Raw genomic sequence first — 15,377 nt, 5'->3', positions numbered from 1 at the left:
TTCAGACAACCTTCACATTTTTCATGTTCTTTTAAGTTGGAAGAATTAAACAACTTTGTTCGTCTTTTCCTTCACGTTGCGTTGAAGCATATTTTTACTTGTCTCAGAAGATTGATCTGTCCCCTGAGTTAACAGAATCCTTACAGTACTCAAGTTAAATGTGTCTCTGAAGCAGTGCGTTTAGTGTGAGCATGTCATTTCTGTGTCTGTGTGTTTTAAAACACACAACAGATCTATTTGGAGTCAAAACGGTCCTTCTCGAAACGAAGTTTGAAATATTATTTTTTTCTATAAGTACTTAAAATATATACTTATACATTTACAGGGGGGAAAACGTCTCCATGTTGTACCTCACAAATACTCATGGTGTCAGTGTATACTAGCAAACGAAAGGGCACAGTCATTCTCCACCCTTCTGTCTCAACGAATTCAAAGCCTGACTCTGCTCTCGTACCGCAGTTGACGAAACCCACTTTGTGTTGGATTGCTATGTGTCTTTTTTATTTGCTGGATTAAAGACGGATCCAACGTCGATCTGTTGTAAAGGTTATTGTAAGAATACCGTCGTTCTCGCAGTAACAATGGGATACATCAGTTCTGTGCTGCGTTACGGCCTTGCTGTTATTTTGTTCGTCCTCCACCCCGTCTATGGAGACGTGAGCTACTCTATCCAGGAGGAAATGAAACGTGGATCTGTAATTGGAAATATCGCGAAGGATCTGGGACTAGAATCTGGCACACTGTCTGCTCGAAATGCCCGCATTGACACCGAGGATAACAATGTGAAATACTGCGGGGTGAATCTCAATACAGGAGACTTGATCGTACATGAAAGGATTGACAGAGAAGGGCTTTGTGCGAAACGAGCATCGTGTGTTCTGAAACAGGAACTCGTTTTGGAAAATCCTTTAGAAGTGCACCGTATTAATATCCGCGTTCAAGATATCAACGACAATTCACCTCAGTTTAAAGAAGAGTCACTCAAAATTGAAATGCAGGAATCGGCAGTTAAGGGTGCGCGTTTTCTTTTGGACGAAGCACACGATGGAGATATTGGAGAAAATGCTGTTCAAGGATACTCTTTACAGCAGAATGAGCATTTCAAATTAAATGTCAAGACAAAGGGCAGTGGACGAAAATATGGTGAATTAGTTTTAGACAAAGAATTAGACAGAGAGGACAAAAGAGAGCTCATGTTGTTGCTTACAGCATTTGATGGAGGCTCTCCTCGGAGATCAGGGACTGTAGTCATACATGTCATTGTACTGGATGCTAATGATAATGTACCAGTGTTCAGTCAGACCGTTTATAAAGCCAGTCTTCCTGAAAACTCTCCTTTAGACACATTGGTAATCACAGTCAGTGCTACTGATGCAGACGAAGGTTTAAATGGTGAAATAACTTATGGATTTGATGATGTTTCAGATGACAACCAAGTTTTCTCCCTGGACTCTAAAACAGGAGAGATTAAGGTCGCTGGATCTATTGATTATGAAAAAGAATCGTCATATGAAATGCAGATTAGCGCTAAAGATGGGTTAGGATTGGCGTCATACGCAACTTTAGTCATTGACATTACTGACATGAATGATAACGCCCCAGTGATATACCTAAAATCACTGAAGAATCCCATACCTGAGAACGTGTCACCTGGTACAGAGGTGGGCATCATTAGCGTGCAGGATAGAGACTCTGAGACTAACAGACAGGTCCGCTGCTCCATTCAGCAGAATGTCCCTTTTAAGTTGGTTCCATCTATTAAAAACTATTATTCTGTGGTGAGCACAGGACAACTGGACCGTGAACTAGTGTCTGATTACAACATTACAATCACTGCCACTGACGAGGGCTCTCCACCTCTGTCCTCCTCTAAAACTGTTCAGTTATCTGTAGCAGACATCAACGACAACCCACCTGTGTTTGAGGAACAGTCGTACAGCGCATATGTGAGTGAAAATAACAAACCTGGCTCCACTTTATGTTCCGTTAGTGCTCGAGACCCCGACTGGAGACAGAACGGTACAGTGGTTTATTCTCTGTTATCCGGTGAGGTGAACGGTGCCCCGGTGTCCTCCTATGTGTCTGTGAACGGAGACACGGGGGTGATCCACGCTGTGAGGTCGTTTGATTATGAACAGTTCAGGAGCTTTAAAGTGCACGTGATGGCCAGAGACAACGGTTCCCCTCCACTCAGCAGCAACGTGACCGTGAGTGTGTTCATATCGGATGTGAATGACAACTCTCCTCAGATACTGTACCCCGCCCCGGAGGGCAACTCCTTCATGACCGAGCTGGTCCCCAAAGCTGCACACGGAGGCTCTCTGGTGTCCAAAGTGATAGCGGTGGACGCGGACTCCGGACAGAACGCCTGGCTGTCCTATCATATAGTGAAATCCACTGATCCGGGACTTTTCACTATTGGTGTCCACAGCGGAGAGATCAGGACCCAGCGGGACATTTCTGAGTCTGACAGCATGAAACAGAACCTTATTGTGTCAGTGAAAGATAACGGACAGCCCTCTCTGTCTGCCACCTGTTCCATGTATTTACTGATTTCTGATAACTTGGCTGAGGTGCCAGAACTGAAGGACATTTCTTATGATGAGAAGAACTCCAAACTGACCTCTTATCTGATCATCGCGCTGGTGTGTGTGTCCACCTTTTTTCTGACCTTCATCATCATCATCATGGGTGTGAGGTTTTGTCGCAGGAGAAAGCCCAGACTGTTGTTTGACGGAGCAGTCGCCATCCCCAGCGCTTATCTTCCTCCTAATTACGCAGATGTTGACGGCACAGGAACTTTACGCAGCGCTTACAATTATGACGCCTACCTGACAACAGGGTCTCGAACCAGTGACTTTAAGTTTGTGTCATCTTACAATGACAACACACTGCCTGCTGACCAGACTCTGAGGAAAAGTCCTACAGACTTTGCTGATGTTTTTGGAGACTGTGATGACTCTCCAGAGGTAGGGATCTATTTCCAAAGACAACTTTTGTTCAACCTCTTCTTTGTTGAAGCCCCCATATACCTTAAATGTGAAGGTTTTTAGTACGTCATGAGTTATCCTAAATAGTGTAGACCTCATCTCTCCTTTATATCGTTCTTTTGTTCTGTTTAATGCTGACCTTTTTTGCTCAACCATCACAAACTAGACATCGTCTTCTCTTTGGTTTTATCCATAATGCAACAATTTCAAGCATCAAATTATAATTATATAACAAACTGTAACAACATTGTTCCCCTTTTCTCACAATAACACAACTCATGTGCACCTGAGCTTGCCTTATTATCTCATACTGGCAATTTTATCCCAAAATGAGTTTTTAGATTGCTTCTTTTTTCAAGTTCATCGTAACACAATTTTTTTTTTGTTCCATATTCTTTGAGGAGATTTTGGTCCATGGTGCCAAAACACTTTGTATGTGTCGTAAAGTCTAACCACTTATAAAATATTTTTCCATACATTTTATATTAAATCATTTTGTATCTTAAACATTTCTTCCTTTCTTGCTTTTGTGTTTTCATATGATTTATCCAGTGATCTAATCAAGTTTTGTCGAAGTTTTCTTTCTAGATCTTTTTTTTTTCAGGAGTCAATCTATACCAATGGCTAATTTTGCAGCAGAATATACATTGTAAATAATTTGCAGTGGGCATGGGTTAATGGGTTTCAATATTTTCTGTTGACCACCATTGTCATCATCACTATAGTTGTAATTATCTTCATTTGTACTTTTGTTTAGAATTATTCTCTTGTCTCTTTTTTTATAAATCAACAAAACAAATTTTTTATTTGTGATAGTGACGAGTCACAGTTACAGGCCAACTTAGTCTCTGTGCAGCATTATTCAATCTCAGCCGAAACAGTAGTTCTTAAACTTTATCTGAAATTAAACATCTTAAAGTTGTAAGAAACTTGTCAGCTCTTCATATGTAAATCACATTTCTTTCTTTCTTTCTATCATTCTTTCTTTCTCAGTTTCTCAGGGAAATGCAAAACATTTTTTATTATCACATCAACTAAGTGAATATACGGTATTTGCAGTCATTGACATCTAATTAAATTTTCCTAGGATTTCATCCAGTCGTCATAACTATATGTTCTGTATGTAACCAGATATTTTCATTTGAATCCCTGCTGGCTTGTTTTTTTTTTTAAATTGTTCAAAGTGCTTATTCTCTCAAAGTAGTTGATAATGTAATGGAACGGCTATTTTCAGGGTACTCTAGACCCTTGCTTCTCAACTGGTGGGCCGCTAAGCCCTTTTCACACAGATGTTTGCCTTGGAAGAAAGTTGTGGCCAAAAGGCTATGCTACACTTTAAATTTGAAGGACATGTGTCCTATGATACATTGTGTGTGCTTTTGTGGTGTAGTTGTTGAAGCAAAAGCATGAAGATTGCTTTAATGCTGCCAGTTTAGCATAGCAAAATGCAAAGGAAACACTGAAATATGTGTTTTTGTACATTGAGGATAAAAATGGACAAGACCTTGATGTGTTATGTGCAGCACAGTGCTGTCACATGAAAGCATGAGGCCATTAAAACTGAATTGTCATTTTGAAACGAATCACCCTGCTTATAAACACTGTTGACTCCTTTCAAACACAAATGTTGTACTGTTGGGTTTTGTGATGTTGACATATTAGTCCTATGAGGTTTTGTTCCATCTCATGACCAAAGTGCACAGTTTTTCATTAGATAAACTGAGTTGTTGAATTTGTTCAGAAATAATAGTTGTGCTTTGTCATTCAGGAAGTAGTTATGAATCCTAAGGAGTTGAGAACCACTCTTCCAGACATATCGTATGCAGACACTCGTAGTAATGTGATTGTTTTGTCTGTCATGCCTTCCTGATCAGGACTCCAGAGGTTAAATCAAACAAGATTAAGTTTCCATATTTCTTCTCATCATTTGTTCTGCCTTACTGTATTCTGAATGGCTCCTGGAAACATAAAAAAACATAACATCCACCTGTGGTGTTCACAAACTCTTGAATTGTAGTCGGGTTTCTTCGTTTGACCAGCTGAGTCAGTAGAAATACTTATCTGACCCTTTCCTGTTGTGGTTTAAAACCTTTATTATGAGCTTGAAAACAACATGTTGCAGACTGATTTAAAACATTCATGTATTTTACATGTTTTTAGTTTGTGGAGAGATGTCTGCGTGTGTGTCTCTTCTTTGCTCAGTGGGTATGCTCTTATTCCTTTTCATTTTTGGGATATTAACTTGTTTATGGCTTTGTCTATAACCTTCCACCCGGCATTTATTTCTGTAGTATTGACATTCACATTTTGATCAATTTGCAATCTGTCTGGCAAGCTTCATATTCAGCAACGTTCAAAGAAGCTCATGCTGCGGCTGGGTTTTTATTACAGAAATAAGTCTTGTTTTTCTTTTGCTGCTTAAAAACAACTTGTTGCTGGCCGCTACTTGTATGCCCCTGATTGATTATGATGATGTCTTATGCGTCATCTTAGTGCCTTAAATCTTTGAATACTGTATGTCATGGTGCGTTTAAGTTCATAACAAATCTTAGAGCCCTGATTCAACATTGTACAATGTATTATCGAGTTGGCTGGTCTGCATTGTCTTTGCAAAGACAAAATAATTGGCTTGTCCGTATTCATAGGGCTATACTTAATCTGCTTCCCTCATACTTGTGTAATTGTTTATTAGAAAAGTGCTGGAAACAGCAGCCTTGACTCTGCAACCCAGTCACAAAATGTATTTTTGTTATATGTTCCCAAAGTGTGTCTTGAAATGGGGAAAAGGAGTTACGGGTACGCTGCTCCTGTAGCCTGAAATCTCTTGCAGGATGACTTGTGCTTGGGGAGCTGTTCGAAATCTTTTTAAAAGTAGATTGAATGTTTTGGAGGAAGATGCTTTAAATAATGACCTTTCTGCTCTATGACTCAAGATATGCTGATCTGTGTCTGAATTGCTCTGGGTTATATGTCTGTAGCTTGTCTATTGTGCTGCAGCCCATCTTTACCAGGACAATCTTGTAAATAAGATTTTAATCACAATAAGGTTTTTCAAGACATTTAAAGATGTCGCGTAATAAATCTGTCAGAGATTAGACATTTAATTGCATACTGCTATTTTAGGAACTATACCCAGCACTTACAATTATGACATCAATCTGACAACAGGGTTTCCATCCAGTGACTTAAAGTATGTGTCATCTTCCAAAAACAACTCACTAACTGCAGACCAGATTCTTAGTGAAATGCCTACAGACTTTTCTGATGCTTTTAGAGACTGTAATGGTTCTTTTGAGTTACCAACTTTTGCCAGGGTTGCCATTTTCTGATGGAGTAACACAGATATTATGTTCTGTAACACTGGACCAGAGTTTTCTAGAACTTTTTGTGTCTTTGGTAAATTTTTAAGTTTATTCAAGCTTCATTGGGCTCAGGTTTTTATTTGGTGTCTCTTCTGAGCGCGGAAATGCGTATTTGAGATAGTTTATTGTTGACGTGACTTTTCTTTAAGCTCTAGAATGAGTTGATCTGTTGTTGTTTTACTGCTGTGGCTGGTCTTTGTTTGGGTTTATGAAGCAATTATCGTTTCGCATTGAGACAGACAGTGTGTGATATATTTGAGCACTTTTAAAAATATATTTTGTTGAATGATGAGATGTTTTTCTCTTCTGCAACCCCCCCATTATTTTATACTGGGTGCCCCTGACCTCAAACCTCAGCCGATTGATCTATCAGAGACATAATTGATTATGCCACATAGTAACATCAGAATCAGAAATACTCACTGGGGGAAATTTGGTTGTTACAGTTGCTGTTAAAGTTTTGGGGTTTTAGTTTCAGTTAAAATTATTTGTACATCATATTCCATTAGCGAGAGGCTCATTATTTCAATCTAAAAAGTGCACACATGCATTAATAATCAAAAGTATTTTCCTAAATACTTAGCTATATTGTGCTTTGAATAGTGTACAGCTCAATATCATTCCTATAGTTTAAAGATTCCACAGATAATGTAGTCATAATAATATCACTATCGATATTAATAGTGTTAATAATGGTGAAAAACTTCATTATATTTACAACCTGTTATTTCTTTATTCCACTCATGGTGTCGCTATTGGCCAGTCTACGTTGAACATGCCCCCTCCACCCTCTGGAATACAGACCAATAAAAGGGTAATCTTCAGTTTTCGTTGTTCCCAGGATGAAGAAGTAGTAACCGTGCAGCGCTGTCTACTTCTGTAAAGACTGAATTGAACAATATTGAATTTGTAAGTAGACGAGGGCCGTGTTTTGCGTGTAACAAACATATTTTCCGTGATGGGGCTCAAGCTCAGCAGTGTCGTTTTCTTTCTTTTGTGGCAAACCGTGAATGGAGACGTGAGCTATTCCGTCCAAGAGGAAATGAAGCGCGGATCTCTTATAGGAAAGATCGCAAAAGATCTCAGTCTGGACTCCAGAAGACTGTCTGCCAGAAACGCCCGCGTCGATGGATCAGGGAAGCGTAAACGTTTTTGCGAAATCAATCTCAGTACCGGAGATTTGATTGTTGCCGAACGGATTGACCGGGAGGAGCTGTGTGGGGAGAAGCTGTCGTGTGTTGTAAAACGCGACCTTGTGCTGGAGAATCCACTGGAGTTGCATCCCTTCACTCTACACATTCAAGATATCAACGATAACTCCCCACAATTCAACGAAGAAATTATCAATATTGAAATTCAAGAATCTGCTGTCAGAGGAGCTCGTTTTGTTGTAGAGGAGGCGCACGATGCGGATGTAGGACAAAACTCAGTTCAGCAGTACAGCCTAAAAAAGAATGACAATTTCATTTTGGCTGCTAATGGAAACACAATCGAGCTTGTTCTTGATAAAGAGCTCGACCGAGAGAAGCAGAAGGAGATCAATTTGCTCCTCACAGCTTTAGATGGAGGCTCTCCTCAGAGATCAGGTACAGTAGTCATACACGTCACTGTCCTGGATGCTAATGATAACGCCCCAGTGTTCAGTCAGGCCGTCTATAAAGCCAGTCTGCCTGAAAACTCTCCTTTAGATACTGTGGTGGTCACAGTGAGTGCTACTGATGCAGACGAGGGGGTTAATGGAGATGTGACTTATGAATTTGGACATGTTACTGAAGATGTGAAGAAGATTTTTAGTATTGACCGTAAAACCGGAATAATAAAATTGAATGGTATGATCGACTATGAAACTGTTTCGTCATATGATTTGCGAATTCGAGCTCGGGATGGTTTGGGATTATCTTCATACTCGAAAGTAACCATTGATATCACCGATGTCAACGACAACATCCCTGTAATTTATTTGAAATCTCTGGCAAATCCCATACCCGAGAACGTGTCACCTGGTACAGAGGTGGGCATCATTAACGTACAGGATGCAGATTCTGATAATAACCAACTGGTCCGCTGCTCCATTCAGCAAAATGTCCCTTTTAAGTTGGTCCCATCTATTAAAAACTATTATTCTGTGGTGAGCACAGGACAACTGGACCGTGAACTAGTGTCTGATTACAACATTACAATCACTGCCACTGACGAGGGCTCTCCACCTCTGTCCTCGTCTAAAACTGTTCAGTTATCTGTAGCAGACATCAACGACAACCCACCTGTGTTTGAGGAACAGTCGTACAGCGCATATGTGAGTGAAAATAACAAACCTGGCTCCACTTTATGTTCCGTTAGTGCTCGAGATCCCGACTGGAGACAGAACGGTACAGTGGTTTATTCTCTGTTATCCGGTGAGGTGAACGGTGCCCCGGTGTCCTCCTATGTGTCAGTGAACGGAGACACGGGGGTGATCCACGCTGTGAGGTCGTTTGATTATGAACAGTTCAGGAGCTTTAAAGTGCACGTGATGGCCAGAGACAACGGTTCTCCTCCTCTCAGCAGCAACGTGACCGTGAGTGTGTTCATATCGGATGTGAATGATAACTCTCCTCAGATACTGTACCCCGCCCCGGAGGGCAACTCCTTCATGACCGAGCTGGTCCCCAAAGCTGCACACGGAGGCTCTCTGGTGTCCAAAGTGATAGCGGTGGACGCGGACTCCGGACAGAACGCCTGGCTGTCCTATCATATAGTGAAATCCACTGATCCGGGACTTTTCACTATTGGTGTCCACAGCGGAGAGATCAGGACCCAGCGGGACATTTCTGAGTCTGACAGCATGAAACAGAACCTTATTGTGTCAGTGAAAGATAACGGACAGCCCTCTCTGTCTGCCACCTGTTCCATGTATTTACTGATTTCTGATAACTTGGCTGAGGTGCCAGAACTGAAGGACATTTCTTATGATGAGAAGAACTCCAAACTGACCTCTTATCTGATCATCGCTCTGGTGTGTGTGTCCACCTTTTTTCTGACCTTCATCATCATCATCATGGGTGTGAGGTTTTGTCGCAGGAGAAAGCCCAGACTGTTGTTTGACGGAGCAGTCGCCATCCCCAGCGCTTATCTTCCTCCTAATTACGCAGATGTTGACGGCACAGGAACTTTACGCAGCGCTTACAATTATGACGCCTACCTGACAACAGGGTCTCGAACCAGTGACTTTAAGTTTGTGTCATCTTACAATGACAACACACTGCCTGCTGACCAGACTCTGAGGAAAAGTCCTACAGACTTTGCTGATGTTTTTGGAGACTGTGATGAATCTCCTGAGGTAGGAACCTATTTCAAATGACATTTTGAGTTGAAGGTGGTTTTGAAGCCCTCGCCGTTCTTTGTTTTGACTTTTTTCATTCTTTCTTTTTGTTTTGTTCTTTTGTGACTACAGTTCATTTTGATTTCATATGAAGGGAGGAAAAATAACAAAAACAAGTTAAGTTGGTTCTTGAAGAACGTAGATTTCAGCTTTCTCTGGCATAATTGTTGCTGATCTGTTTTTACTTCCAGACTTTTTTCCCCAAACAGCAAAGCCTTCATAAATATACATTCTGATTAAATACATCTCCATTCATACCTCCACACTATCTCTTCCCTATCTCCCATCTGTAACCTACATACACCTGCACGCTCGCACACACACACACACACACACACACACACACACACACACTTAAAGGGATGATCTCTTTCCAAACTCGTTTGAAATATTATAGTGATTTACTTGGCATTTAAAGTTTACGTTTCACAGTATTGTGCTTTTTTGTATGTATTACTCTAATGGTACATGAATGTCTGTCAACTTTTTCGTTGCCATTTCGATGTTCAGTGACTTTCGCTGTCCTTGGTGCTGAACTCTGTTTGACGCTGTGATACAGTTCAGATCTCGTTTACCTCTCTGTTTCTGCTGCTGCTTTGCTACATTGCTCTTCCTAAACACTTCTTCCCCCAACTAAAGCTAAAGGAAACATTAACGATAGGTCTTGTGTGACGAACTTTGAATCCTCTTGTTGCTGAAAGGTGCTATATAAATATACGTCCCTTGCCCTTCCGGTTTCTTTGTCCTTGGTCTTGAATCTTTTGAATTTTCTCATGGCTTTTTGAGATGGTTCAATTCTTTTTGTAATCAACCCCTCCTTTATTTTCACATCTAGTTTCAGTGAATTTGTTAGTTTATAGGTTTTGATAAAACTGTCAATTTGAATTTGTCCTGTGTTTCCAAAATAAATATTAGTGCACTTGTCCGGTGTCGTTGGAAGTGTCTCTTTTGAATTGATACTCGTTAGAATCTGATCACTTTGTATGGTTAATGAGATTCTGAGTAGAACATTTTGAGAAGATTAAACATGGAGATGTTGTGTTAATTGTGTTGTGTCAGTGATGCCCCGCTTGCTGAGAGATCGGCCATGTGTTTATTTGTGGGAAAGCCTTTTGGTTAAGTAAGCCATGCTGTTCACTCAAGTGAAATGAGTACATTTGTTGATGAGGTATAATTGAATTTTGGAAAAACTAGCGCATTTTGTTTCAGGCAACCTTCAAATTTTTCATGTTTTTTTAAGTTGGAAGAATTAAACAACTTTGTTCGTCTTTTCCTTCACGTTGCGTTGAAGCATATTTGTACTTGTCTCAGAAGATTGATCTGTCCCCTGAGTTAACAGAATCCTTACAGTACTCAAGTTAAATGTGTCTCTGAAGCAGTGCGTTTAGTGTGAGCATGTCATTTCTATGTCTGTGTGTTTTAAAACACACAACATATCTATTTGGAGTCAAAACGGTCCTTCTCGAAACGAAGTTGGAAAAACTATTTTTTTCTATAAGTACTTAAAATATATACTTATACATTTACAGGGGGGGAAACGTCTCCATGTTGTACCTCACAAATACTCATGGTGTCAGTGTATACTAGCAAACGAAAGGGCACAGTCATTCTCCACCCTTCTGTCTCAACGAATTCAAAGCCTGACTCTGCTCTCGTACCGCAGTTGACGAAACCCACTTTGTGTTGGACTGCTATGTGTCTTTTTTATTTGCTGGATTAATCACGGATCCAACGTTGATCTGTTGTAAAGGTTATTGTAAGAATACCGTCGTTCTCGCAGTAACAATGGGATACATCAGTTCTGTGCTGCGTTACGGCCTTGCTGTTATTTTGTTCGTCCTCCACCCCGTCTATGGAGACGTGAGCTACTCTATCCCGGAGGAAATGAAACGTGGATCTGTAATTGGAAATATCGCGAAGGATTTGGGACTTGAATCTGGCACACTGTCTGCTCGCAAGGCTCGTGTTGACACCGAGGATAACAGTGTTAATTACTGCGGGGTGAATGTCAATACAGGAGACTTGATCGTACATGAAAGGATTGACAGAGAAGGTCTTTGTGCGAAACGAGCATCGTGTGTTCTGAAACAGGAACTCGTTTTGGAAAATCCTTTAGAAGTGCACCGTATTAATATCCGCGTTCAGGATATCAACGACAATTCACCTCAGTTTAAAGAAGAATCCCTTACATTTGAAATCCACGAAATGGCAGATAAGGGTGCGCGTTTTCTTTTGGACGAGGCACACGATGGAGATATTGGAGAAAATGCTGTTCAAGGATACTCTTTACAGCAGAATGAGCATTTCAAATTAAATGTCAACACAAAGGGCAGTGGACGAAAATATGGTGAATTAATTTTAGACAAAGAATTAGACAGAGAGGACAAAAGAGAGCTCATGTTGTTGCTTACAGCATTTGATGGAGGCTCTCCTCGGAGATCAGGGACTGTAGTAATACATGTCATTGTACTGGATGCTAATGATAATGTACCCGTGTTCAGTCAGACCGTTTATAAGGCCAGTCTTCCTGAAAACTCTCCTTTAGACACATTGGTAATCACAGTCAGTGCTACTGATGCAGACGAAGGTTTAAATGGTGAAATAACTTATGGATTTGATGATGTTTCAGATGACCACCAAGTTTTCTCCCTGGACTCTAAAACAGGAGAGATTAAGGTCGCTGGATCTATTGATTATGAAAAAGAATCGTCATATGAAATGCAGATTAGCGCTAAAGATGGGTTAGGATTGGCGTCATACGCAACTTTAGTCATTGACATTACTGACATGAATGATAACGCCCCAGTGATATACCTAAAATCACTGAAGAATCCCATACCTGAGAACGTGTCACCTGGTACAGAGGTGGGCATCATTAACGTGCAGGATAGAGACTCTGAGACTAACAGACAGGTCCGCTGCTCCATTCAGCAAAATGTCCCTTTTAAGTTGGTTCCTTCTATTAAAAACTATTATTCTGTGGTGAGCACAGGACAACTGGACCGTGAACTAGTGTCTGATTACAACATTACAATCACTGCTACTGACGAGGGCTCTCCACCTCTGTCCTCCTCTAAAACTGTTCAGTTATCTGTAGCAGACATCAACGACAACCCACCTGTGTTTGAGGAACAGTCGTACAGCGCATATGTGAGTGAAAATAACAAACCTGGCTCCACTTTGTGTTCCGTTAGTGCTCGAGACCCCGACTGGAGACAGAACGGTACAGTGGTTTATTCTCTGTTATCCGGTGAGGTGAACGGTGCCCCGGTGTCCTCTTATGTGTCAGTGAACGGAGACACGGGGGTGATCCACGCTGTGAGGTCGTTTGATTATGAACAGTTCAGGAGCTTTAAAGTGCACGTGATGGCCAGAGACAACGGTTCTCCTCCACTCAGCAGCAACGTGACCGTGAGTGTGTTCATATCGGATGTGAATGATAACTCTCCTCAGATACTGTACCCCGCCCCGGAGGGCAACTCCTTCATGACCGAGCTGGTCCCCAAAGCTGCACACGGAGGCTCTCTGGTGTCCAAAGTGATAGCGGTGGACGCGGACTCCGGACAGAACGCCTGGCTGTCCTATCATATAGTGAAATCCACTGATCCGGGACTTTTCACTATTGGTGTCCACAGCGGAGAGATCAGGACCCAGCGGGACATTTCTGAGTCTGACAGCATGAAACAGAACCTTATTGTGTCAGTGAAAGATAACGGACAGCCCTCTCTGTCTGCCACCTGTTCCATGTATTTACTGATTTCTGATAACTTGGCTGAGGTGCCAGAACTGAAGGACATTTCTTATGATGAGAAGAACTCCAAACTGACCTCTTATCTGATCATCGCGCTGGTGTGTGTGTCCACCTTTTTTCTGACCTTCATCATCATCATCATGGGTGTGAGGTTTTGTCGCAGGAGAAAGCCCAGACTGTTGTTTGACGGAGCAGTCGCCATCCCCAGCGCTTATCTTCCTCCTAATTACGCAGATGTTGACGGCACAGGGACTTTACGCAGCGCTTACAATTATGACGCCTACCTGACGACAGGGTCTCGAACCAGTGACTTTAAGTTTGTGTCATCTTACAATGACAACACACTTCCTGCTGACCAGACTCTGAGGAAAAGTCCTACAGACTTTGCTGATGTTTTTGGAGATTGTGATGACTCTCCTGAGGTAGGACATTTGCGAATCATAACTTAGGCCATCTTTTTTTTCAGTAATGTTGCTAATACCTTGTAGTGATAAGTGGAACATAGCCCTTCAACACACTCAACATACAAAGTTGCATACAAGTAGTTCCTCCTTGTCTGTTTTGTCTTGTTTTTGCCGTCATATTGCATATTGTCTGATCTCCCTCATAGTATTGCTCTTGTCATGTCTCTCACTAGTCCTTTATTGTTCTACATCACTTAATGAGACAAAAAAATGATCTTAATTTTCATTAAAAGATAATCCTACAAAGATGCACCCCCCTTTTCTATTCATCTGTTTATAAGGAAAGATGTGTGGAGTTGAATCTTATATTTTGTGTCTCTCTCCTTGGGGCTGATATAGTTGATCTTTGGAAGCAGTTCACAGCAATCGTATTTTGTGTTTCATCCATTTAAAAATGATTGAGTCCTGTTAGGTTTATAATTTCCACTTTTCTTTAAAGCAGCTGTGACATTTCTGTCTACTGGCAAGTTTAAAATGATTCATCGATTGACCTTGTTGAGGTTCATAGAGTTTACGTTGGAGTCTTGTCAACTTTGAATAGCTTATATATAGATCGTATTTTAAAAGGCACTTGTTTCTTAGAATGGATTCATCTTGTATTTTCATTCATTTAAAATCCCACATTTTATTTTTTTGGCTGCTCCTAATACATTGAATAATTGGTTATATTGTTCCCCATTTGGAAAGTTAGTTATCTTTGCGGCTTTTTCTAATCTACTATTTCATTTTCTATTCTGATTAGTGGTATCATTTTTCTTTTTTAAAGTGTTTAAATTACTGAATGACTTTCTACTTTGTGCAATCACAGACCATACTTTCTATAAAATATATTTGAGCCCCTTTTTGGGTAAACTTTTTGAGAATAAGGACATGTCATTTTTTTATTCGAGTTTTGGAGATAATGTTTTTTTGGCTTGCTTAAAAGATGATGGTGCCTTTCTTTAAAGTTCCAGTTTCTTCTCGTGCTGTTTATACATACTCTATATTTTTATTTCAAAAATAAATTGACAATAATACAGAAACAATGCTGACATAAATTATATTAACATCAGTAATCAGCTTGACAGCTGCACACACAACAGTGAACTTAGTCTTGGTGTTCCTGATTAAAGAAAAACCTTCTATAGACTTTCAATGATAAATAAAGTCTTTCATGCACTCAGAGGGTCACTGTAGAAGATGTTGTGGCCATGTTTACCCCCATGAGTCATTAACCATTTTTGACCTTGACATTTCATTTCTGGCAAGCACTGATCCTTGTTTATAATGCATAAAAAATATTGGAATGGAATCGAGCAGACTGCTTCTATAACTCTGGAGTAGGATGACCTGGCATGTTGTTATTTAACAAAATCATAATCACCACAAGTTCAAGGCACTGCCTGAGAGCTTCTGTCTTGTCTCAACATTTTTTTTTTTCTTAACTTGCCTGAAGTTTAAGTTTTGTTT

General features: G+C 40.6%; 3 protein-coding genes across 20 annotated transcripts in view; all 3 read left to right on the top strand.

The window, feature by feature from the left end:
- Positions 1-15,377, top strand: part of LOC109979913 (protocadherin gamma-A11-like) — a 312,688-nt gene that overhangs the window by 71,441 nt on the left and 225,870 nt on the right. For 2 of the 18 annotated variants that reach the window (XM_065958653.1, XM_065958632.1), the window contains exon 1: positions 451-2,969. The exons of the other annotated variants lie outside the window; for them this stretch is intronic. In XM_065958653.1, the coding sequence (XP_065814725.1) occupies positions 582-2,969 (2,388 nt within the window). In that variant the 5' untranslated portion in view covers positions 451-581. Of the gene's footprint in view, positions 1-450; positions 2,970-15,377 lie in introns of those variants that run through there. 18 annotated transcript variants of the gene reach the window in all.
- Positions 6,919-9,704, top strand: LOC114920724 (protocadherin gamma-A12-like). The gene has a single exon (XM_029279062.2). It carries the CDS (start codon positions 7,311-7,313, stop codon positions 9,690-9,692), a length of 2,382 nt encoding a protein of 793 aa, XP_029134895.2. The 5' UTR covers positions 6,919-7,310; the 3' UTR covers positions 9,693-9,704.
- On the top strand, positions 11,499-14,057 carry LOC136179938 (protocadherin beta-15-like). Its single transcript, XM_065958687.1, has one exon. It carries the CDS (start codon positions 11,499-11,501, stop codon positions 13,911-13,913), a length of 2,415 nt encoding a protein of 804 aa, XP_065814759.1. The 3' UTR covers positions 13,914-14,057.

Source organism: Labrus bergylta, chromosome 9, assembly GCF_963930695.1.
Source record: "Labrus bergylta chromosome 9, fLabBer1.1, whole genome shotgun sequence".
NCBI classification, from domain to species: Eukaryota; Metazoa; Chordata; class Actinopteri; order Labriformes; family Labridae; genus Labrus; species Labrus bergylta.
This window is presented reverse-complemented; position numbering and strand designations above follow the sequence as displayed.

What these genes read in the sequence shown, in the direction of transcription:
- LOC114920724 (XM_029279062.2), top strand. Translation starts at nt 7,311, where the DNA reads ATGGGGCTCAAGCTCAGCAGTGTCGTTTTCTTTCTTTTGTGGCAAACC.
- LOC136179938 (XM_065958687.1), top strand. Translation starts at nt 11,499, where the DNA reads ATGGGATACATCAGTTCTGTGCTGCGTTACGGCCTTGCTGTTATTTTG.